The following is a 25,398-nucleotide window of genomic DNA, read 5'->3' as shown; positions in this document are numbered from 1 at the left end:
CCTTGCGACTCCCACCCCACAACTCATTTTAGGGTCAGGACCCCTACAATTACAACCTCCTGAAATTTCAGATTTAAATAGCTGAAATCATGATTTTACAATTTTTAAAATCCTATGACTGTGAAATTGACCAGAATGGTCCGTGAATTTGGTAGGGCCCTATGAATCGAGATGGATGTAAGCGCTTTGCTGAAGTAGGGCCTGAATGGGCAAATATCACGCTCCAGTGTTGTATGTTCTACAAAGCATTCAGTTGGCCCAGAGCCTGTTCTGGTATTGCCATTCCTGTGTCCCAAAGCAGCAACAGAAATTCCCAGCAAACTGCTACGTTTTTGTAGCAGAGCAGTGTCTAGTCTAAGTAACAAGAACAGATCTCTCAATTCTGTTTGTTTGCTTTCTCTTTTTGTCTCTCCGGCATGGAACACAGGCCATGTGGAAACCAGCCTATGACTTTCTGCTAACCTGGAGCAACCAGATTGGAGATAGCTACCGAGATGTCATCCAGGAGCTGCACATAGGGCTGGATAAGATGAAGAACCCCATTACCAAGCGCTGGAAACATTTAACAGGAACCCTGATCCTAGTCAATTCCTTGGACATACTCCGTGCAGCTGCCTTTAGCCCTCCAGACCATGAAGATTTTGCCATCTGATGGTGGGGATTCCTGACATGTTAAAATCTCCTGGTTTTAGCCAAGGACAGAAAACAAGCGGGAGCTGACAAAAGGCCAAAGTTTGAATGTTCGCGCTGGGACTGGAATCGCACAGTGAAGCAGGACCTCTTTTGAGTGTTCTCCCTCATGTAGAAAGAGTCCAGAAGAGCTGGGTTTTCTCTGCTGGGGGATTGATACCAGTTACACAACTTTCTATTTGTAAAGTGTAACAGTGGGGGGGAACCCCACGCTTATTTTTTAGACATTTGCAAATAAATATCTAATTTTGTAATGAGCAACAAAAGTTGAAACCACTTTGATGGGAGAAATGTTGCATTTTTATGTTGTGTAGGAACTTTTTTAAATGATCACTTCTGAAATTGACCATGAATCATGTAAATATGTATTTAAAACAAAGCACATTGTGAATTTCTCCTTTCCCTTCCCTCAACCCTCCCACCCATTATAAGGTTTTCTATAGTGTGAGGCTCTGGAATCACTGTTTTATAGTCACCATTGCAGTAACTCTGAATCTGCGACAGCCCTGAGAAAGTGTTACAAAAAAAAGCAGTTGTACTTTTTTTCCCAGTAGCTCTCTCTGATCTGTTTTTTTTTTTGTTTTTTTTTTGTTTTTTAATATATAAACTTTTTCTAATTTCTGGATCTGGAAATACACAATGCCTATTTTTCAAATGTACCACTGCAGTTATTAACTTGAAGAGTCAGTGCTGCCTTTAGCACTCAGGCAAAGGAGGGCATCCCTCCTGCTTGCTGCTACAATTAGCATTATGGAAGGAGCTGAAAAGATTTCTGGTTCAGTGGCGTTCCCTCCCTTTCTTCCCTCTTTATCTTTTTTTTAGGGACATTAACTACAAAGCTGCCAGTCTTCTTGAAGGTAACTTTTCTCTCTACTGACTGCTATGTACTGCAATAAGAGCATCTTGGTGATCTCTGCTGGGGACCTGCATGCTCCAGAAGTGGTCAGAAAAGCTGTTTTAGACGTCATTTTAAAAAATGTCTTTGCTAAGTTGGGATCTGATCCAAAGCTCATTGGAGTCCGTGGGAGTTATTACGTTGACTTAGGTGCCATTTCAGTCAGGCTCTTGAAGTTTTAGGGTCTGATCCAAAGACCATTCAAGTTGGTGGTGAGACTACCAGTGACTTCCCTGAGCTTTGGATTGGGCCCCTCAAGGCTACTGAGCTCCAGTCTGCCATGTAAATAATCCTCGGTCAGAGAAATGGTTACACTGAGCTGAAATCTTACCCCTTCTGTGAACAGCCACCTCCCTTTTGAATGATCCTCTCTCCCTCCACCTCTGAAATGTTTCACATGGGGGGGAAGATATATTTTTGCACAGAACGAAGACATGTATTTTGAGTGTGAAATCACATAACAAAATAACAATGCCCTGCGCAGTGAAAAACTGATGAAAACGTTCCCTATTAAAGCTGTTTCTGCTGGGTTGATCACCGAGATTGGAAGTCTATTTTTATTCCTTGAGCTTTATATCGATGAGCAAGAGGTTGGTGTGACCTTGCTAGAAGCATCGTGGTCTTCTGTCGACGGATCCATGATCACAGGTTTCCAGGAGATAATGGCACAATTCTTTTTTCTCCATTGTCAAGTTCCTGCATAGGAGGCAACAGTTAGCATCAGTCATCCATCCACCAGTGGGTTTGCTCCAAATAGTTTTGCTGGCTGTCATCACAGGACCGTCTCATCCAATGTCTAAAATAAAAATTGCTTGATGCGGTCTGTCTGCACCATGCGACAGGCAGACCTTAGAAGTACTCTTGTGACCCCAAGTGACTTGTGTGTCCAGGCAGGCACTGCCAGAATCTCCCGAGAGTAGAGTGACAAGTGAGACATGTGGCTTCTGGGAACCCCGCTCCTCCAAAGAACGGAGACACAGTTTAATGGAGACTGTGCCTCTAATTTCCCCTCCGAATGTTACCCTGAAAGATTTCAGAGTAGCAACCGCATTAGTCTGTATTCACAAAAAGAAAAGGAGTACTTGTGGCACCTTAGAGACTAACAAATTTATTTGAGCATAAGCTTTCGTGAGCGGATGCATTCGATGAAGTGAGCTGTAGCTCATGAAAGCTTATGCTCAAATAAATTTGTTAGTCTCTAAGGTGCCACAAGTACTCCTTTTCTTTTTACCCTGAAAGAATTTCCCTTAGAAACAAGTCTCCCACTAATGAAGAATAGCACCTTAATTTCATGGATTTTCTCCTCAGGGGCTTTAAGGCATTTCCTATGCAACTTATCATAGCACAGAGTTAAAACTTAGCAGGCAGTAATGCTCACATGCGGGCTCCTTTTGTTGTTGTTGTTGAAAGGGACAGACCACCTTAAATATTACTTTTTCGTGCACCAACCTGAACGCTACGTGGACATGCTGGAGTCCTTGTGTAACGGAAGCCAAAGTTCAGTGCATTCCAAAAGCCTCTGACTGGCCGTAGAGAGCAGACCTGCCTAAAGAGTTCACTCTGCCAAATGACGCCATGTGCATCAGCAGAGGGCTTGTAAGTAGCTGTTCAAAGCTCAGACTTGTTGCGTTCTTCACCAAGCTAGCTGTTTAAAAGGCCCTGATCCTGCCAGTGGGCCTGCAGAGGCCTGGGCAGAGCTTGCTGAATGGCTTCAACAGGGGCTTTGCACAGGGGTTTAGTTGGAGAATTAGGGTCTAACCTACTGCAGATGAAGGCAGTGGGGAAGCAGGGCGGCCGTATCGCTCTTGGAGCAGCATTTAATCTACCGGGCAGATGCTTTAGCCTCCTGGGATTCTTACAAGGTGGGAAATTACTGGCTAGTTTTGTTTTCCCAGATGTTCTGACTACCTCAGATCCTGTACGCCCAGCTGGACGTTTCAACGGAAGCCGAAACCCACCATTCTACCCCAGCCTCGTCTGTTCTTCCCCTTTCCAGAGAATCATTTGAGCCCAAACAACTGCAACGGTTTGGAATGAGTCAGTGTAATCACTGCGTGATTTCCCCCCCCCCGCCCCCCCGATTTAAAAATCAACCTCCTTTCACACAGTAAAATCCACGTGTCCATTCAGATGCCTGTCACCCACCACTATCAGGCCCTGCTGTGGAGCCTTGGGCTGGACGTTGCATTACTTTGGTATGAACAGCAATTGCTTATTGTACTTAACAGCTAATGTTTTTTAAAACTCTTTGGGAAAAATATTACAATTAAAGCTGTTGTTTGAACACTCCGGAGAGGTCTCGATATGCTCTGTTTCCTGGGAAGTCGCCTCCATCATAGGACTGTCTTGGTGCATGGAACCTCTCTAGGTTTCCACTGGATGATCTCTTCCTCCAGCAGCTGGTTGACCCATTAGCCCCCTCCCATCCCTGGCATACCTGACGGAAACAAAATCAATATCTAGGAAACTGTCCTTGAAGCTTTGTGCCTTCATCAAATTCTCAGCCAATTTCTACTTCCCTCCTCGAAAGCAGCTCATCAAAACCAGAGCGGGGCTGCAACTTCACAGTCAAACATCTGCATAGGTTTAATTTTTTTCCAAGCTGTAAAATCATTTGCATTCCCCATCCCTCCACCCCACACTGGTATTTGCATTTAAATACTAGACAAACCTAAAATAATTGACTTTAAAAAATGAAAGACAGTTTGGCTGAGAAATGACTGTATGTGCTGCAGACATCAGCTGCTTCTCTTGCATTTTTCTGGCTGGAGAAAATGATCAGATGATTCATCACTGTTGGAAGGTTCCTATAAAGCCCCCAAGTAAGAGGTGTGTGTGTGTGTGTGTGTGTGTGTGTGTGTGTGAATTCAAACGACGCTAGAGCAGTTCCCCAAGATTCACCTTTGGTGTTACTGGCCCAATAGTACTGGGTGTGACAGCAACGATAGAACAGTCAACTGAACAGTCAAACACCCCGTTTCCCATCTGTGTGTTGTCAGATGATTATTAACAATATAAGAAAATTCATGAGCTAAACATGTGGCCAGATTTGGGCCTGGTGCAGCATTGGCAGCACCTTTTGGAGGTCTGAATTGAGCTTGCACCATGTTCTGAAATTGCCCGGTCTTGGTAGTCCCTTCTAGTGGCATATGTGTTGGGTTCAGCCTGCTGACCTGGATGGCACTGAGTGCACTAATTCTGGTGATTTCATTTCACTCCTGGTTCATGCAGCTGGGAAAGCTCACTTCACCCTTTGGCACAACTCTGCATGATGGGCAGTTGTTGCTTAAGAGTCTCGGCACTGGGCCTAGACCACAGCAATATTCAGGAATGCTTTGCATATGTAAGCGGGAGAGTGGTCCCGCTATTGGGGGGAACTTTCCTGCCTTCTGCACGACCCCGGTGAAGTGGGCTAGCAAAAGGATCAGAGTCCTCGCTCCCACTTCCTTTACCCAGAGGCCTCCCTGCCCTTGAGGACTCCCCTTCCCCTCTCCTGTCTGGCAGAGTCCTCATAACCCCGACAAGGCTGGGTCCAGGATTCCTGGGGGGCTCGACCCCCAACCCTGCTGTACTCACCTAGGACAGGGGCTAGGGTGTCCCTACTCTGGGGTGTACTCTCTGCACTGGGCACTTCCCTGACCCTCTGATCATTACATACAATTTAAAGCAAATACAAGTTGTTTAACAATTAATTTAAAAAAAGAACAAGGAAAAATGGGAAAGGTTAAAGGAAACACGTCACCTCGCCCTGGGGCAGGGAACATCACAAACAGTGTCTCTAGACGTCAGGGCAGTTCACAGTCTGTTCCTTGTAGGTCTCAGGCCCCGGCTGTGCTGCAGAGATGTTGCGGGTTGGACACTTGCAATGGTGGTGGCTGCACCCCTCCAGGCTTTGGGTGGTGGGACCCTTCCTCCCAGCGTCAGCCTTGGGTTAAGATCCCCCTCCCAATCTGGCCCGCAAGGACCCTTGGCTGGGGGTGTCTTTCTGCACCGGGCCCATTGCCCAGGGTCCCCCTTGGCTGGCCCCAGTTGCTCACCACTCCTGGCTCTGTGGCTGCAGCTCTGCGCCCAGCACGAGATCTGCTCTCCCTGGGCTGGGCCTGGGGCTCTGTTGGCTGGCGCGGCTCCACCGCCCAGCTCAGCTCGGGCCCCTGCTTCCTCCTGAGCTCATCCCCACTCTGTCTGACCCAGGCAATGCCAGCTCACGCCAAGGAGGGGACCCCCACCCGGCCTCCGGCCTCCCTGATTAGCCTGCGCGGCCTGTCGTTCAGGCTGACCTGGAGCATTGGCCTCTCTCCATTGTTCCTGGGGGCTGTCAGTCTCAGGTTCCTGGTTTCCCATAGACCCTTCCCCTTTGAGTACTGGGAGCTAGCAACCAAAACACCCCCACTGAATGTTAGTAAGGGGGCAACGGTCCCCTTACATGGAGCACTAGCCCGTTAGGCCTACTTCAAGACAACGTTGCCCAGCATTGTGACTTTCAATTTGATCCGAGTGATATTTGATGTTCTTAAAGCCCCAGCTCCTGGAGTCAGAAGATCAGCTGAGAATCTCAGTTTACCTCTCTCCTGAAATGAAAATGTCTAGCACTTAGCGTTTCAGCTTCTCAGCACAAGGGGGAAATCTTGAAAATGTGATCACTTCAGGCGCAAAACCAGCCGGCATTGAAAAGAACCCACAACTTTTTGTCAATTTCACAATTTTTAAGTATGATTTGGGATGGGGGAAGGGGGCTGGACTCATGAGCTAGAATAGTTGGTATTGGCTGGTGGGTGTTGGCAAGGTAAAGGCAGGGATATTAATCCATCCCCATTGTGAGCATTAAATTAATTCCCCCAAATCCAAATGCTGCAAGTGGAAGGTTTGCAAAGCCGTAGCTCAGTGGAAACGTTTGTAAGAAGATCCTGGGTGTTTGCCCAGCGCTGTTTGGCTGACCCTTCCTTGGCCTTGGCTTTCAGAGGGAACGTGCCTTTGGAGAGCTAGTGGGACCTCAGCAAAACTGAACAGTCCTGGACCACAGGAAAACTCATCCAGGCCATTCAAAAGAGCCACTAACAGGAGGCTGTGGGTTCAGAGTCTGCACAATGCACTAGTACACTATAAAGGCCAGATTTCCAGTGGTAACTGTGTGTTCGTACGCCTGACCCACGATCACAGATAGCTGGACGGAGAGAAGGGGTGTGAATTGGATATATTCACTGTGGCTTGGAAGTGTGGCCCCACAGCACTGGATGACTTCATGTGTTGCTTCTTCGGCAGCCCTGCTCCCTGTGAGGGTCACTCGGGAGGTTTTACTGATGTTCCCCCTGCAGAGCCCAGGGGGCTCAGGGAGCGAGTCTGATCCTCCATGTGTCACCAGCTGTTCGCTAAGCTCCACTTCCCTCCCTCCGCTGGAGCACCGCAATGCCCGCGGCTTGCACAAGTGTCCGCAATGGTATGACATGAAGGCAATGGAGTTGCACAGATGCAACAGGGCATAACCTTTATTACTGGGGATAGGATGACCATACGCATTTTTTAGGCCCTGTCCCGGCAGTCCCAACTTTTTTGACAAAACTGGGCATTTGTCCCGTTTGCTCTTGTCGACTATTATGGAGTGGGACTCCTAGCACAGAACAGAGGAATGGGGGGGGGGCAAGCGAGTGGCAACACCAGCCCTGCACTGGAGGGAGGCCTAGGGAGAGCAGCTTGGGCCAGCCGGCCCTGCAGGCAGCAAGGGAACTTGAACCAGCAGCCCCATAGGCAGGATGAAAGGGGGCCGCAGGGATGGGAGGGGGCTCGTGGGCAGCAAGCTGGCTTGGAGGGCCAGCCCCATATGCAGTGGGGGGGCTCACGCCGGCCACGTGCTAGTTGCAAGGGGGATCTCAGGTTGGCTCTGTGTGGGTGGGAGGTTGGAGGTCTCAGGCAGTCTGGGGGCTGAGGCTGGCTCAGGGGGAGGGAGAGGGGGACTTCAACCCAGCCCTGAGCAGGAAAGGGAGGCGCTCAGGCCAGGCTGGGGGTATCCCGTTTCCCCTTTGGGAAAATATGATCACCCTACCAGGGAGGTCAGAGGGAAAGCAGCTAATTACAGGTTCTAGGAGGTCAGACTACAAGACAGGTTTCAGAGTAGCAGCCATGTTAGTCTGTATTTGCAAAAAGAAAAGGAGGACTTGTGGCACCTTAGAGACTCACACATTTATTTGAGCATAAGCTTTCGTGACCATCCGATGAAGCTGTAGCTAAGGTGCCACAAGTCCTCCTTTTCTTTTTGAGCCTACAAGACAGTGGCCCCTTCTGGCCTTGAAATCTAGGAATAAATGAGAACCTGAGAAAATTGGTACCATGCCCCACCCCCGAAATACAAAGCCCCCACCCCAGAATCACCTCTCCTGTTCTGGCCGTTTTGCACCAACAATGGGCCAGCTGAAAATTCCCCTGGGGCAGGAGAGCCCTGAGCTGGCATGAAGTGGTGTAGCTGGCTCCTCCACTGAGTGCCTTCCCACACCATAGCAATGGGGAAGCAGCCTGTGGTCCCACGTGGGGCGTGTCAGTAACGTACTAGAGCTCGGACTGGAAGGGGAGGTGAGGTGCAGAATGTTTGGCTGGTGATGATACAAGTGTTTTCCCCAGCCAGCTAGTGGTGGGGCATTGGCAGTAGCCTCAGGCAGCTGGCTTGGCCCTGCTTCCAGTTTGTGGTTGGTTCATGGTTGGCAGGGGGAAGCTACAAATGAGCCCGAGCATTGTTCCACAAGGGAGGGGATGGGATTCGCAAACCCGTGTGTGGAGAGGCTTCAGCTGAGCTAACCTCGTGCCTAGATAAAGACAATGGAGGTCAAGACTGGTCTTGGGGATTGATTACAAGTCTTAGTACAGCTCAGAGGGGTAATGGGGGGGGTCTAAGCATTTTGCTTGGAGTATCTGCTTGTCCCTGGAACCCCTGGTGAATCAGCCTTTCATCCATCCGGCATAAATATAAGGTATACTATGCAGCAGCATCTGGGGAGGGGAGGGGAGGGAAGTGGATTCTACATCCTGGTCCTGACTATTCTTAAGAAATGTTAAAGATCTTCAGGAATCCGCTATTTTGGCCTTTGTGCCCTAGTGAGGAGAAGGGAAATGCTTGGCTTTGTGCTGCAATCTGCTTGGTTTCCCACTGTTCTGCCCAGAGGTGGCTGCATTTCACTGGTGCTGCACTTCAGTCTCCCTCAGGCTGAGAAGCAATCTGTGAGCGTAAGGCACTGCAGGAGAAGCTGCCTCGGTCGTGCTGATTTTCTTTCAAGCAGCTTCTCTCGTGCTACATTTTTATCCCTCCCTCATCACCGGGTCTCTTCCTCAACTCCACGTTGCTGCTTACTGTCGATGAGACGTTTCATGAAAACATGGAGCTGGAGAATGCAATGAATTGCTGTTGGAAGTTCTCTTGTATTGGGCCCAATTCCTGAGCCATAATGATCCATTTGCAGGTGTTAGCAGATAAAGGCATGCCAGGAATACATGCAATAACAATGCAGCGGTATCTTCATGCATCTCTGAGGCTCTATGTTCAAAGAGAGACCGTACTAGTAGATAGAGCTCAGAAACTGCCTAATACAGCTATGCATTTGCAAGTCAATATCTATTTATGAAATCCAAGAACCTACCCCAGCGAGAAGCTACAGCTGGCACCAGCCCATTATATATTATTTTTTAACTGGTATTTTAAAGCTGAAACTTCTCCCAGTCTCCCACTGCACTGTGTGTCTGATCTATATTGTCAGTTTTCCTTATCCCAGGGGACTGTCTTTGTGTCATGCCAAGTGCCCTGGAGGTGCTTACTGGGCAGTAATTAATCAGCTTCCTTACTGGTCTGTTTCATTGACCAACAGTCAAATGTGAGATCCTTTTCAATGCTCTTCTGCGGGCTCTGCTGAAAGATGCCTGCATCCCTTGGCAAAAGGGAACTGCATTAACTGGAGCAGCAAAGCCTGTTTAATGTAAAAGGCAAACAAGTCACACCTGCAGCTAGGACCTGCTCTGTTCTAAAGCCTTGGCTGTCAGACACTCCCTGGCTGCCTTGTCCCATGTTCAATCGGCAGAGTGTGAACTTTGATGCAGAAAGTCTGCGTAGCTGTTGTGCCTAATGGTTACCCTGGTCAAAACAAGCTAATGCCACAGCCAGCCAGAGTCCTGGCCTGCAACACTTTCACTGGTACAGGACTGAGCTTGTCTTTAACGGGCTGCCCCATCCTTTGAGCAGGGGGTTGGACTAGATGACCTCCAAGTCCTGAGGTCTCTTCCAACCCTCATCTTCCACGATTCTATGAACTCGCTCCTCGGCATTAAAGGCGCTGTTCTCCCAAACTACCACAAGGGGCGCTGTCTCCTAGCAGGGAGGGCAGCTGTTTACCCTGACAGGTTTCAGAGTAGCAGCCCTGTTAGTCTGTATTCGCAAAAAGAAAAGGAGTACTTGTGGCACCTTAGAGACTAACAAATTTATTAGAGCATAAGCTTTCGTGAGCTACAGCTCACTTCACATCCGATGAAGTGAGCTGTAGCTCACGAAAGCTTATGCTCTAATAAATTTGTTAGTCTCTAAGGTGCCACAAGTACTCCTTTTCTTTTTGTTTACCCAGAGTGCTGGTGCTGTCTCCATGTGCTTCAGCTCCAGAGTGCATGAGCAGCTGCGTCCACAGGAAGATGGGTGGGAGTGGATCCCTCCATCTCTCCTGGGGGATGGGGAAGGAGGAATGGAGGATTTGTGAGAGGAGGGAGTGGAAAGAGCACAGTCCATATTATGCACTCACATGCTATCATGACTGCACAGAATGCCCCTTGCAAAGCTCTAATTGTTGTTCCTTCCTGACTGCAGCAAGGCACAGATGGCCGATAATTAATAGACCATCCAGCCCACTGCTTCTTAAACAATCCTGGCATGTATGGGCCAGGGGCTCCCTTTTTCCCCTCGTGGGCCCAAATGACCTAAATCAACATCATCGGCCCTGATCCTTCGTAAAAAGTGGGTTCTGCTACTGCAAATTAACGGAGTCCATCCTCCTCCTTTGCACTGTGGCTCCCACTGCAGATTAGCGGCTATCTCCCAGCCACATCTCTGATCATCAGATTCCTCACTTGGATAATAGGCTTTCTGCAGAGTTCTTTAGGGATGGCATTTTTGCAATGTCTGCCTTAATGCCGCCTGTGTAATTTGGCTACAAAAATCGGGGCTTTCCAAGCTGTAAACAGAGTGACCAGATGTCCCAATTTTATAGGGACAGTCCCAATTTTGGGGTCTTTTTCTTATATAGGCTCCTATTACCTCCCCCACCCCCCTCCAATTTTTCACACTTGCTGTCTGGTCACCCTAGCTGTAAATGACCACCTGGTTTTATTAGAAATGTTGCTTGAGTCACAGAAAACCTAATGCAGGATAAAGTTGCAAAACACAAGGGACAAATGAGCCACAAGTGGTGAACAATACAATAATTACAAGCATTATTCTATAACCATAATAGAGTGTTAAGTATGTAATGTTATTCATGAAGGCAATGGAGGAAAGGACAAAAAAATTAGCTGCTTGCATATTAGAATCCACATGTGTAATGAAAGGAAGGCAAAGAGTGTGGTATGGGGAAACATTTTCCCAATGTGTCACACGAGTAAGATTTTCCATAAGGCTATTCACACTTTGCCAAAAAAAAGGAGTTTGGTTGAATTCAGCAGCAGCAAGTGAATTGTCTGGTATGAGTCTCTAACAAGTCTCTCTTTTTACTCTGCCTTCCCTTATCTAATCTGCTCCCTCGGATGTATTTCTAAAGCATCCATGGCAGAGAACTAAGACGCTCTCACTTTGACCCTCCGCGCCCCCCCCCCCCCGAAGAGTAAGGAAAACTGACCCTTTATGACAAAAGCTGGACATAGTGCAAGAGTAGCTCTGGAGTGTAATTAACTGTGGGTTTGTGCCCCACTTTGGATTCCCCCCTGCTGAACATTAATTAAAGCTTTCAGCAATTGCTTTATGAAGTCATGTCTGGTACAGACCAAGTCACCCGGACACATTCTGGTCCCCAGCTGAGAGAAATAAATGAACCATAGAAGGTTGCTAAGCAACGGATGCTGCTTGCTTTACCGGTGCCTGTCACTGGGCTTTCCTTAGTTCAGTTCCTCGGCTTAGCATCCGAGCGCTGAAGGGACTAGGATGGACTTGTAAATGGATTCAGAGTCCTTGTTTTTGCCAAGGTCATTTCAGGGGCAAAAATGTTATGTTGCATGGTTCAGCAGTTATTTACCCCCGCTGATTTTGTCCTGTAGATAGAAGTGTGTTTTATACTGGCATCTGTAAGGGGGTACTTTGTTGCCCCTTTCCACTCCTTAGTCTGTGTGTTTTAGCTAGTTAAGAGAAGTCTGGGGGTTGAGTTCGGACCAGGCATGTTGCAGACTGGCCAGGTGAGTTTCAGGCCCCACTCTGCTAAGGCCCCTCAGCCCTGACCTCCAGCCATACCGTGGCTTTCACGAACATGGGCACTGCTTGTGCCTGTTTTGCCACATTGAGGGAGTGATGCATTACCCATGGCCACTAGGACAAACCTACTGCACTTTATTTTCATTGGGGTTTAAAGCGGGATTTTAATGTGCTCCATTTGCTCACTCAGCCCCTTCATTCCTGCTACAGATTCACCTAGGCAATGAACTGGGGGGCCGGGGGGTTGCCAGGTCCCCTGGATGTGACACACGGGTTGGCTGGCAGTCTGTTCTCTGCAAGGGTTCGGCACTCTGGAATGCCGCCTTGTCCCTGATCCAAACAGCCCAGAGAATTAGTGTGATTGAGGTGCTGGCTGATGGGTGGTGGGATATGATTTGAACAGGACCTGCCGCCTGGCAGAAGGTGGGAGCTGATCCCAAATTGTGTACCTGGTTCTGGAATTTTAAACCATCAGATCCTGGCTATGTGGCCTTATTATTCTGACTGGAAAGAAATGCAATAAAATAACACTTGTTACTGCCCATAAATGAAGGGCCGAATGTGACCTAAAATTGTACCATCTGGCTTCACCTCCCCCTGAACTCTGTTTCTTGTGATGCCTGCATGCAGAGCCCTTTGCACCCCGAGGCAGAAATCCCGCTGCCTGGCAATCTTTGATTTTTTTCCTCTTCCCTTCCAGAAGTCTCAGTGCCCTTTGCTGGTTTCTTTCTTGGAGATCTGCCTTTGGCATGCTGTTCTAGATAGCTCAGTGATGAGTGCGATGGAGAATATTCCTAGTGAGGTCCAGAGAAGGGGAGGAAAGGGGTTGTAGTTTGCTTTTATTTGTAAAGCATGCTTTCTATTCCTTCCACAAAACGAAGGCTAGTGCTGCTAAGTGGCACCACACTGCTGCTAACCCCTAGCTTCTTTATCACATTCCTCACCCAGAGATCTCCGAGCATTTACACAGCAGGTCAGTTTCACTATTCCCATTTCACAGATGCAGAGAAAGGTGAAGTGACTCAGAAATGGTCACCCAGCAGGCCAGTGGCAAAATCCAGATCTCCTGAGTTCCAGTCCAGTGCTCTAGGCACTACAGCCTGAGTCTGCTTTTAGCTGCACAGACCATAGCAGTGCCAAGCTCCTTCTCACACTGCCCTGCCAACACGCCTTAAACTGCCCTACAGAGGTGACCTCTACAAGAAGTTTCCATCTTGCATCAGCTCTGAGGTGACTCGTGTGTGTGTGTGCGTGTGTGTGTGACAGAGAGAGAGGTGAGTCCATATGGGAAGCTACTACACGAAAAATTATTGAGGTTGGCAGAATTTTTGTATTTTATTTTAATTTCAACAGCTAATAGGGATGTTTATTTTTAAGCATTTTTCCCCCAGTTTTCATTGATTTAAATGTTTACAGCTGTGGGAAATTACGAGGAGTACGACAACTGGGGGGTCAGACAGTAATTGTTTAATGACAGGAGATGTTGAGATTTAAGAAGTTAAAGCTTTATAACTGTTAAAACACACATGGTCAGCATCACTTGTCAAAATCTACAAAGTGAATAGCCTTACATCAAACCCGAATAAGTTCTCCAGCAGCCTGTTTCTTTCTTTGTCTCTCTGTAAATGCTGATTATTATCAATGGAAATGCTTTTTTGCTGGTTTGTGCATGATGAAATCAACATTTACTGATTAAAAAATTGAATCCTTCCAAACCTCTCAGCGATCTCCCTGTTTCCCAGCAACTGTGTGGCTGCAGGAGCGCCAGCAATGATGCAAAGTCTGGCTCAGGCAGTTTTGCCACGGGGTTATAAAACCCTGTTCTGTTGAGCAAAGCAGGGCTTCATGACCCAGTGGAAAAACCCCTTGAGGATGGTCTACACTCGCTCTTACCGGAGGGTTTCAAAGTCCATGGTGGTTGGACACTGCATAGGTGCTTTTGAAAATTGCTCCCAGTGCTCTAGCTGGTGCTTGGGCACCTGGAAAAGGGACATTGGTTTCTAGTGTAGACAAAGCCTTGTGCACTAGGAACTGTGCTGAGAACTCAGTTCAGTTAGGGTAACAAACAGCTGTGTGATACTTTGTCACTGCAGACCTGGGTCACACCCACTCCAGCAGCCTGGCAGCTCCTGCCAGTCCCTGAGCTGTCGCCCTTTTCTGCTCCCAGTACTTACTCTGCAGGTTCTCTTGGGATGGTTCTTTTCCTTGGCAGAACTTGACTTTGTGACTGGCCCATTTCAGCCCGTTGCTCTCTCCAGATCTCCTCACTTAACTAGAAATAACACTCGTGTCTATAAATGCATCTGTAGGTGACAATTAATGCCTGCCCTGAGTTCTGCAGCAGACAGTCTGGTTAAGAATATCTTGCTCGTTACTGTCAGGTGCGCCCTCCCAGACAGTCATCCATGCAAACTCAAAGAGCCGTTCTGTTGCACAACCAGTGAAGAGACTTGATACTGCGCCTACAGTCCTGGGAACTGTATTTCCGGCTTTGCACTTGTGATCATCCTTTGGGTACCGGGACACATGCAGGCTCTGCAGGTGGAATGCAAGATGCCATGCGGAAAGCTGAAATTCTTACCAATGGAAATAGACGTGGTCAACTCTTTCATGGCAGTAGCGAGGCCTTTTCACTAGTGTATTGCAGATGTTGGGGCAAGTGGCTTAGAGATTTTGTTTGTTTTGAGGGGTTAGAAAAAATGCAGCTAATATGATGTGTTGAGTTGTCTCAAACCAGACTTGAGGCACTGGTTAGGAAAAGACATTTGTCACAGGTCAGATCAACGGTACACACGCTCCCCGTCTGCAACCCACCAAGGGCATCCACCTTGGGATCCCAGCTCCTCAGCCCGCATTTCTCTCCCTCCTGACAGGGGGTCTTCCTGGCTGCACAGCTCCCTGCCTAAACAGACCAGTATCTGTCCTTGGCTGACTCTTTGAAGGCTCAGAACAGCTGTAATTCCTGCAATTACATTACCACACAGCTATCTATAAGCAAGCACCTTTATCCTTCTGGTGAAAATATTCCAGAGAAAACACTAAACCCAACAAAAGAACCTACATGCATGATAAAAAGCTTACAAGAGGTCATCCCAACTCCAGCCTCAGGCTCTGGTAGGTATCAGGCCTTCAAAACCACACCTGGGGTTTCCCCTATGATTCAAGTTGGTAACTGTCTCAGATCCCCCCCGCCAGCTTACACAGAGTCATGGCCCACAACCATACCAAATTCATTTAATACAACGGACCCCCAAAGATCCTCACACTTCATTCAATGAAGTCTCTCCAGGCCAGGGCCAGATTAATGCAGGGGCTTTAGGGGCTGCAGCCCTGGGCTAAGGGGGTCCATGGCACAGCAGGGCTCAGGCAGGCTGCCTGCATGCTGTGGCCCCACGCTGCTCCTGGAAGCAGCCGGCTGCTGGAATGTCTCTGTGGCCCCTGGTGGGGGGAGGGGAGGCAGCGCCGCGCACTGTTCCCGCCTCCAGCACCGTTCCCGCAGCTTCCATTGGCTGGTTCCCAGCCAACGGGAGCTCTGGGGGCAGTGCTTGTGGGCGTGGGCAGCACACGTTGACACGCTGTCCCCCTCCCACACAGGGGCACGCAGAGACGTGCCAGCAGCCGGCCGCTTCCGGGAGTGGCGTGGGGCCACGGCATGCAGGCAGCCTGCCTGAGCCCTGCTGCGCCGTGTGCCGGGAGCCACCTGTGGTAAGTGCCTCCCGGTCAGAGCCTGTGCCTCGCACCCCCTCCCACACCCCAACCCCCTCCCAGACCCTGCACCCCCTCCTGCCCCAGGTCAGAATCCCCTCTTGCACCCTGCACCCCCTCCCAGACGCTGTACCCCCTCCTGCACTCCAACCCCCTGCCCCAGGTCAGAATCCCCTCCTGCACCCAAACTCCCTCCCAGAAAGAAACTAATATAGCAGCTGTCCTAAGGTAAGAAGTAGGCTATTTTGAATTAACTTAACTACACTTGACATGTTTAAGACTGAAATGTAACCACAGAACAGCTTTATGCTAATTAAAAGACAAGTTTAGTATAGTGTTAATAGCCTCAGTGCCATAATTTTGATCATTTTTGTTTCAAATTAGGAAGAAGACTTGTATACAGGGGCCTCACAAAATCTAATAGCCTCAGGCCCACGGGAGAGTTAATCTGGCCCTGCTCCAGGCTATGGCAGGAAGTTGCCATCTCTGTCACAGCAACGTCTGGAGAGATGAGCACAGGAACCAGGTGGTCTTAAATCCTAATCCTAGCTCTGCCACTGAGTCACTCCATTGCCCTGGGCAAGTTGCTTCATCTTTCTGACCATTTCCCAATCTGTAAACCGGGGAGGAGAACGTTTAACCTCCAATTTAGCCAGCATGATTTTACAGATCAATGAGTTAACATCTCAGTGCTCTGTACATATAAAGTGCTATGAAAATGCCAGGTGTTATAGAAATATTTAAAACCCCAAACAAAGGGGAACCTTCTACTGTAAATAGCCCTCTTACTGTTAGAATGGTGCAGCATGGGCCAGTTTCTTTAGTAGCTAGGAGGCTGTGCATCCCAGTTGATTTCAGCAGGGCTACTGGCAGTACGTGAAATTAGCATGTGTTTAGATCTGGGTAGGATCAGGCTCTGACTGTAGAGGACCAGTTCACTAGCAGGAATGTTGGTGGACACCATGAAGATGAATTTCACCATTCTAAATCTGAGAGTTGGGAAGCCAATGAGAACCCAGTCTTAGCACAGCTGCCTGTGGTGACGTGTGTAGAGTCAAAACAAACAAATGTCTCCACGTTCAAATATTAACTAATCCAACAGAAACAAACCACCAGAGAACAACTGGCAGACCCAGAGTTCATCTCTTGAGTTGCCTGGTGCCTAATTTTGAATAATGAATAAATCTGACTAAAACTGGATCTTGTTCATAGGCAACTCTCAAACCAAAAAGGCAAAATTCACTGATTTGCCTAGAGCTAATGATCATGCAGACTTGGCTGTCACCTGGGCTCAGATTTTGTGATTGCCCAGCCAGAGACTCAAGCTAGCATCCTTGCGTTTTTAAACATTGTATTAATGGTTTTTATTGTGTTCGTGTAGCATGCGGTTGTAGGGATTCTTATGATATATGCAAACACTTCGCATTTTAACCTCAGTGATGCTTTCACTGTTGGCAAAAAAGAAAAGGAGTACGTGTGGCACGTTAGAGACTAACAAATTTATTTGAGCATAAGCTTTCGTGAGCTACAGCTCACTGCATCGGATGAAGTGAGCTGTAGCTCACGAAAGCTTACGCTCAGATAAATTTGTTAGTCTCTAAGGTGCCACAAGTACTCCTTTTCTTTTTTGCGAATACAGACTAACACGGCTGCTACTCTGAAACCTTTCACTGTTGGGGCTCTGAGGGGAGAAGGAAATGACATGAGTTTGGCGGAGTTTTTCCCTATAAAAGCCCTTCTATCTGCAGAAAGCGCCAGGGTCTGAGCTGCCCTCCAGTCCTGAGGCGCAGTGAAGGATTCCCAGCCATTTGGCTCTCTAAAGAGGTTATGTTCGGAGTACAGTGAAACTGGTGCGGGTATGGTCACATGTAAAGGGGCTGTGTCACATGCCCGTCATGGGATCTTATTCTTTGTGATGCATCTGCCGCTTTTTCCTCCCCCAAACATAAAGGGAGAGGGAAATGACTAAGAGCTGTTTAAATAACCGTGGTTTCTAGACTGCAGGGCTTTTTGTGCGTGTCTTGGAGTGGAGGGGCTTCCTATATAGGGGAAAGGGAAAGAGCAGTTTCTCACTTGCAAATGGTGATCGACCCTCCCTATCAGATATTTCTGGGTTTTTGTTGTTGTGAGCAGGGCTGGCCTTACCGAGGTGAACTGAGGCAGCTGCCTCAGGTGCCAGACTGTGTGTGGGGGGGGCCACTAGGACCCAGAGTGTAGAAAATTGTGTCTGCTGCTGGTTCTCTCTGCTCTAGATGCACGGGGTGGGGGGGAGTGCTGTGCTGGAGGAAGGAGGGCACAAGAGACAGAAGAGGCAGGCAGGAGAAAAGGGGAGAGGGAATCACAAAAGCAGCAGGCGCTGCAGGGAGAGAGAGGAGGAGGAGCCTGTTATGTACCTCTCCAGCCCCCCCAGGAGCCTGGACCGATTAACACCAGCTTCTCAGGGAGCTCCCTCTTTCCTGTTGCTTCCAGAACCCACTTGAAGAGAACAGGCCGTCAACTGAAGTAGTAGGAGCCAGTTAGGCCCTTAAGATGCTGACATCTTCCCTCACTTAGGCCCTGATACCAGCCTGCTTATTTGTCCCCTTCAGCTGAGTGTTGAGAGCCGCTATAGCTGGCACAGAACAGCGTTCATGAGTGAAAGAAAAAAACGCCCCTTTGGGGCAGCATTCTAGAAAGAAAGCAAAGGAAGCTTGTCTTTCTAAGCAGGAAAGAGCTCGCCTGAGATACATAGACACAAATGTTCACAGTGGACCTTCCGGCCCCAGTGAGGATGTGAGTGGTGAGGAGATGCCTGATCTTCCACTAGAGTGCAGGTGACCTGGCAATTACTGCAGCATCCGTATCTCCATCTCAAATGAATGTAACCATGCACATTCCTGAAGAAAAGTGTAGATCAGAGAAGAGTGTGGTGGAGGCGCAAGAAACAGCTGCTGCTGAGTTTAGTTCCTTAAGTCTAGATGATTCGTGGACCCACTTGAGCAGTAGCCTGAGGGACTTCCATGGACCACAGCAAGTGGAAAAACTTCATGTTCCCCAAAGACAATAAAAATAGAAGTTTCCATCCAACACATTACTGGTGTGAAATCCCCAATGGTGACAAAGTGGAGAGGCCTTGGCTTATGCACTCAAAAACCCAGAATGCTGCATACTGTTTTTGTTGCAAACTCTTCCAGTCTAACGTTCCAGCTACATTGGGTTCTACAGGAACAAAGGACTGGAAAAATCTGGCTACAAATCTGGCATGCCATGAGAAGGCAGCAAATCACCAGAGAGCATTTCACAGGTGGAAAGAGCTTGAGATGAGACTAAGGTTAAAGGTCACCATAGATGATCAGCATCAAGAGAAGATTGCCTCAGTCTCTTTACTGGCAAAATGTTCTGAAAAGACTCATTGCCATTGTGAGACTGCTTACCCAAAACCTAGCACTGCGTGGCACTTCAGATCAGCTGTATGTGCTAAACAATGGAAATTTCCTTAAAATTGTGGAGCGGATGGCTGAGTTTGATGCTGTACTCCAGGATCATCTAAGAAGAGTCACCACCCAAGAAATGTACATATACCACTACCTTGGAAAAACAATTCAAAATGAGATACAGTTACTGGCAACAAAAGTCAGAGAAGATTGTGGCAGAACCGAAGTCAGCAAGATATTACTCTGTTGTTCTGGACTGTACACATGAAATCAGCCATACGGAACAAATGACTTTAATGGTGCGTTTTGTAACAACAACAGAACCTAGTGAAAATGTCCCTGCAGTGGTGACTGTCAGAGAGCATTTTCTAGATTTTATTGACATTGATGATACTACAGGAGCTGGTATGACAAATGTGCTTCTTAAAAAGCTAGAAGATACGGGAATTGCGATAGCTGACATGAGAGGTCTGGGCTACGATAATGGTGCCAACATGAGAGGAAAGAACAGAGGAGTGCACACACGGATCCGAGAGTTAAACCCTTGAGCTTTTTTTGTCCCAGGCAGTTCTCATTCATTGAACTTGGTGGTCAGTGATGCAGCATCAGCTTCTAGTGAGGCTGCTGAATTTTTTAAGGTAATTCAAAGCATCTATGTATTTTTCTCTGCATCAACTCATCAATGGCAAATTTTGAAGCAACATCTGGGAACTTCCTCTCTGACACTGAAACCACTGAGTGCCACACAATGGGAAGGTCGAGTGGAGGCAATAAAGTCTATCAAACACCAAATTGGAAAGATAGATGATGCCATAGTTGCCATTATGATAATGGAGGATAATGCTATGACAGGAACTGTTCATGGGAGAACAGTGGCAAAGGGAAATAGAATCACCAGAAAAATGCATAACTTTCAATTTCTGTGTGGCTTAGTGTTGTGGCATGACATACCATTTGAAATAAACGTTGTAAGCAAGAGACTCCAAGGTGTTGACCTTGATATATCTGGAGCAATGGAACAACTGGACAAAGTAAAGTCATACCTACAATCTTACCTGTCAGATGAGGGATTTCAAACTTTCTGAAGAGTGCACAGAAATTGGCAGAGGAACTTTACACTGAAGCTATTTTCCATCCATTCAAGAATACAAGAGTCACCGAAGAAGACATTTTGATTACGAGGCACAGGATAATCCCATAAGAGACCCCAAACAACAATTCAAAGTTGAATTCTTTAACCAGGTGCTAGATTGTGCAATGCAGTTAGTTGAAGAACGTTTCATGCAGCTCAAGGAACACAGCAGTATATTTGGGATGTTGTATGATATTCCAAAACTTCACTATACCTGAAGAAGACCTACACCAGCAATGCAGCGCACTAGAGACAGTGTTGACACATGATGACATGTGCAATATTGATGCAAGTGATTTAGGTGATGAACTGAAAGCCCTTTCAAGATACATTTCAGAAGGATCAACTCCAAAGGCTGTTCTGGAATATTATGTGCACAAATAAGATGACCACCCTCTTTCCAAATACTTTTGTTGCTTTGCACATACTTCTAACACTTCCTGTAACAGTTACCAGTGGAGAATGCAGTTTCTCCAAGCTGAAGTTAATAAAAACACAACTACACTCCACAATGACACAGGAGAGGCTGATCAGCCTTGCAACCATCTCAACAGAGCATGAGCTGGCCCAGATTGTGGACCTTCAGCAGGAAGCAGTTCAAATCTTTGCAACCAAGAAGGCATGGAAAGCACCACTTTGATTATTCAAACAGATAAAAATGCCAGGGTTTACTATGCAGACAGGAAAAGTTACATTTGCTGTTCAGGCGTCTGAAAGTTAAGTGTTACTTAAAATTTTTGAACAAGGCATTTTAAGTTAGTTCTCCTTTATTGGGGTAGGTAGCAGAGCAGTACCATGAGAGGAGAAGAACAGGAAGAAGGCAGAACTGAGACCTTTCAAAGTTTTGGCCCAAGCAAGGGGGCATCATTTGAGCTCCCAGCCTCAGGTGCCAAAATGTTGTGGGCCGGCCCTGGTTGTGAGTTCAGAAATCTACTAGATCTGTACCCTTCTCTTCCCTCCCCTGGAAAGGAGCCACTCCCAAGATATGGAGCTGCACTCAGCCATCCCCCCTGCTTTCTCCAAGTGGAGGGGATGACATGAGCTAAAGCATGGGGGGGATCCAGAGCAGCATCACTCCCTCACCTCTGCCCCCAGCCTGTGGAATGCCCTCTGTGCCAGCCAGGAGCCGGGGCTCTGTGGGTTTGTTTGGGGTGTACCAAGGCAGTGTTAATGGGAGCTGGGGACTGGCTTCTGCATAGCCCCACAGGGTTAGAAGGGCCTGCCAGGGTCAACCCCCTGCTAAGAGGCAGGACTTGTTGTGTCTAAGCCATCCAAGACCGATGACTATCCAGCCTTCTCTTCAAAACCTCCAGGGAAGGAGCTTCCACAACCCTCCGAGACAGTCTGTTCCATTATCTAACTGTTCTTTTACCTGAGATTTAATCTAAATCTGCCGTGCTGTAGTTTGAACCCATTGCCTCTTGGCCTGCCCTCTATGGCAAAAGAGAACAACTTTTCTCCATCTTTTTTATGGCAGCCTTTCAAGTATCTGAACACCGCTATCGTGTTCCCCCTTAATCTCCTCTTTTCCAAACTAAACATACCCAATTCCTTCACCCTTTGATCATCTGGCTTGTGGTCCATCCCTTTGATCTTCGTCATTCACCTCTGGATCCTTTCCAGTTTCTCTACATCCTTTCTATGCAGCGGCGACCAAAACTGGACACAGTTCTCCAGCTTGTGGCACCTTAGAGACTAACAAATAAATTTGTTAGTCTCTAAGGTGCCACAAGTACTGCTCTTCTTTTTGCGAATACAGACTAACACGGCTGCTACTCTGAAAAAAGAAAAGGAGTACTTGTGGCACCTTAGAGACTAACAAATTTATTAGAGCATAAGCTTTCGTGAGCTACAGCTCACTTCATCGGATGCATTTGGTGGAAAAAACAGAGGAGAGATTTATATACACACACACAGAGAACATGAAACAATGGGTTTATCATACACACTGTAAGGAGAGTGATCACTTAAGATAAGCCATCACCAACAGCAGGGGGGGGAAGGAGGAAAACCTTTCATGGTGACAAGCAGGTAGGCTAATTCCAGCAGTTAACAAGAATATCAGATTTCAGAGTAGCAGCCGTGTTAGTCTGTATTCGCAAAAAGAAAAGGAGTACTTGTGGCACCCCAGAGACCAACAAATTCACCAGAGCATAAGCCTTCGCGAGCCACAGCTCACTTCACCTGTAGCCCACGAAAGCCCACGCTCCAACAAACCCGTTAGTCTCCAAGGTGCCACAAGTACTCCCCCTCTTTTTTTAAGAATATCAGAGGAACAGTGGGGGGTGGGGTGGGAGGGAGAAATACCATGGGGAAATAGTTTTACTTTGTGTAATGACTCATCCATTCCCAGTCTCTATTCAAGCCTAAGTTAATTGTATCCAGTTTGCAAATTAATTCCAATTCAGCAGTCTCTCGTTGGAGTCTGTTTTTGAAGCTTTTTTGTTGACGTATAGCCACTCTTAGGTCTGTGATCGAGTGACCAGAGAGATTGAAGTGTTCTCCAACTGGTTTTTGAATGTTATAATTCTTGACATCTGATTTGTGTCCATTCATTCTTTTACGTAGAGACTGTCCAGTTTGACCAATGTACATGGCAGAGGGGCATTGCTGGCACATGATGGCATATATCACATTGGTAGATGCGCAGGTGAACGAGCCTCTGATAGTGTGGCTGATGTGATTAGGCCCTATGATGGTATCCCCTGAATAGATATGTGGACAGAGTTGGCAACGGGCTTTGTTACAAGGATAGGTTCCTGGGTTAGTGGTTCTGTTGTGTGGTGTGTGGTTGCTGGTGAGTATTTGCTTCAGATTGGGGGGCTGTCTGTAAGCAAGGACTGGTCTGTCTCCCAAGATCTGAGAGAGCGATGGCTCGTCCTTCAAGATAGGTTGTAGATCCTTGATGATGCGTTGGAGAGGTTTTAGTTGGGGGCTGAAGGTGATGGCTAGTGGCGTTCTGTTGTTTTCTTTGTTGGGCCTGTCCTGTAGTAGGTGACTTCTGGGTACTCTTCTGGCTCTGTCAATCTGTTTCTTCACTTCAGCAGGTGGGTATTGTAGTTGTAGGAATGCATGATAGAGATCTTGTAGGTGTTTGTCTCTGTCTGAGGGGTTGGAGCAAATGCGGTTATATCGTAGCGCTTGGCTGTAGACAATGGATCGAGTGGTATGATCTGGATGAAAGCTAGAGGCTTGTAGGTAGGAATAGCGGTCAGTAGGTTTCCGATATAGGGTGGTGTTTATGTGACCATCGCTTATTAGCACCGTAGTGTCCAGGAAGTGGATCTCTTGTGTGGACTGGTCCAGGCTGAGGTTGATGGTGGGATGGAAATTGTTGAAATCTGAAAAAAGTTCTCCAGCTGAGGCTTTTCTGTTTTTCATCCTTACCATTGTGACTCTGGATGTTTCTGTTAAAATAACCCAACAGCATTCTCAATTCTTAAGTGTGGCGGGGGGGAAACAACTGTGAAGAGGCATTAAATGTGCAGTGGAAATAGTGTGAGTTTTGCAAAATGGAGTCCTATTCTGAGTGAATAATATTTGGAAGTGATGCATTTGCCAAGGACTGTGATGGGATTTTAGCTGCAGAGGGCTTGTTAAGGTACGTAGAAGTCACATGGCTAACAATCCCACCCTGCCCTTTGGAAACTCAGTCTCCTAAGGGGAGAAGAGAAGTATTCAGTCTGAAGCACTGGCAGAATTTATTGCCAGCGCTGGAGCGTGGCTTACGGCCAAAGCAGATCAAGCATAGAAATGACTTCCGACATGGTGCTTAAGTCCTGCAGCCCAAGATCAGTACCTGGGCCTGATCAAACAGGTAAAGCTGCCCCCACTGCATGAAGCATGGAATCAATTAGAAATCTGGTGCCTGCTTGCTTCTCTCACACCACTCGTGCATTTGCCTTCATGGCAGAGCGACAGCCAAGCATTTCTTTAGAGGCAGAAAGTCAAAGATTCCATGCCTGGAGATCTCGCGGAAGGCATCTCGACCCTACTTCACACACCGTTAGTCTCTGCTTCTGCAGCTCAGGGTTTTCTCCCTGTTCCTGCCAAGACTTGAACTCAGGGTTCGGTTTCCCCAGCAACAGCAGATGACAGTAATGCCATGAGCGGCAAGTGCCTGGCTCGGACGTTTGTCCTGCCCTTAGCTGTTACCAGGAAACAGGCTGCTGGACAAAGGCGTCGGCAGCTCAGGGAAGAGGTGTTTGGGCTTCAAAGGTTGGACTTGGCGACATGTTAATGGCACTTGAGTCGTCCCCACAGAGGCCAGCCCTGCTCACCAATGCTTTCCGTCTGAACTACGGACCTCAGTGCCTTTGTAGGGAACATAATTACCACCCCGCTCCCTGACTGTCCCTCAGAGCGAAGACCCGAGGTCAGGAAAGGTTCACTTAGGAGCTGCCTCCCATACCTACCTCGCAGGGGAGTTAAGGGGCCTGGGAAAGTGTAGGGCACTGCCTCATTCCCCTGTATGGGTTACCTGCTTTGCTGGTCCATGCATGGGGGATGGGGAGAGCTATAGCTGCTACCAAGCAGTGTTGCCTAATGGATCGAGCACAAGAGTGGGACTCAGGAGACCCGGCTCTGCCACTGATCTGCTGGGTGACCTTGGGCAACTGCCTTTACCCCTCAGTGCCTCCGTTTCCCCCTCTGTAAAATGAGGCTAATGATACCGTGATCTCCTTTGTAAAGCACTTTGAGAGATGTTGATAAGGACTGTCATAAAATCATAGAATATCAGGGTTGGAAGGGACCTCAGAAGATCATCTAGTCCAACCCCCTGCTCAAAGCTGGACCAATCCCCAACTAAATCATCGCAGCCAGGGCTTTGCCAAGCCTGACCTTAAAAACCTCAAAGGAAGGAGATTCCACCACCTACCTAGGTAATGCATTTCAGTGTTTTACCACTCTCCTAGTGAAAAAGTTTTTCCTAATATCCAACCTAAACCTCCACCACTGCAACTTGAGGCCATTACTCCTTGTTCTGTCATCTGCCACCACTGAGAACAGTCTAGATCCATCCTCTTTGGAACCCCCTTTCAGGTAGTTGAAAGCAGCTATGAAATCCCCCCTCACTCTTCTCTTCCGCAGACTAAACAATCCCAGTTCCCTCAGCCTCTCCTCATAAGTCATGTGTTCCAGTCCC

The 25,398-nt window shown here is 47.8% G+C and overlaps 2 protein-coding genes across 6 annotated transcripts in view; one reads left to right on the top strand and one right to left on the bottom strand.

Annotated features, from left to right (window-relative positions):
- Nucleotides 1–2,614, top strand: part of SH3BP4 (SH3 domain binding protein 4) — a 131,398-nt gene extending 128,784 nt beyond the window's left edge. For all 5 annotated transcript variants that reach the window (XM_038422096.2, XM_038422095.2, XM_043505769.1 and 2 more), the window contains one exon: nt 428–2,614. In XM_038422096.2, coding sequence (XP_038278024.1) covers nt 428–652 — 225 coding nt within the window. In that variant the 3' untranslated portion in view covers nt 653–2,614. The remainder of the gene's footprint in view (nt 1–427) is intronic.
- A 14,706-nt stretch (nt 2,615–17,320) lies between these two features.
- Nucleotides 17,321–25,398, bottom strand: part of LOC119863748 (UDP-glucuronosyltransferase 1A3-like) — a 41,935-nt gene continuing 33,857 nt past the window's right edge. The window contains exon 6 of the transcript XR_006278130.1: nt 17,321–17,371. The gene's annotated coding sequence lies outside the window, so the exon portion shown is untranslated. The remainder of the gene's footprint in view (nt 17,372–25,398) is intronic.

This window comes from Dermochelys coriacea, chromosome 11 (genome assembly GCF_009764565.3).
Source record: "Dermochelys coriacea isolate rDerCor1 chromosome 11, rDerCor1.pri.v4, whole genome shotgun sequence".
NCBI lineage: Eukaryota > Metazoa > Chordata > Testudines > Dermochelyidae > Dermochelys > Dermochelys coriacea.
Note: the sequence above shows the minus strand (reverse complement) of the source record. Positions and strands in the feature narration are given on the sequence as shown.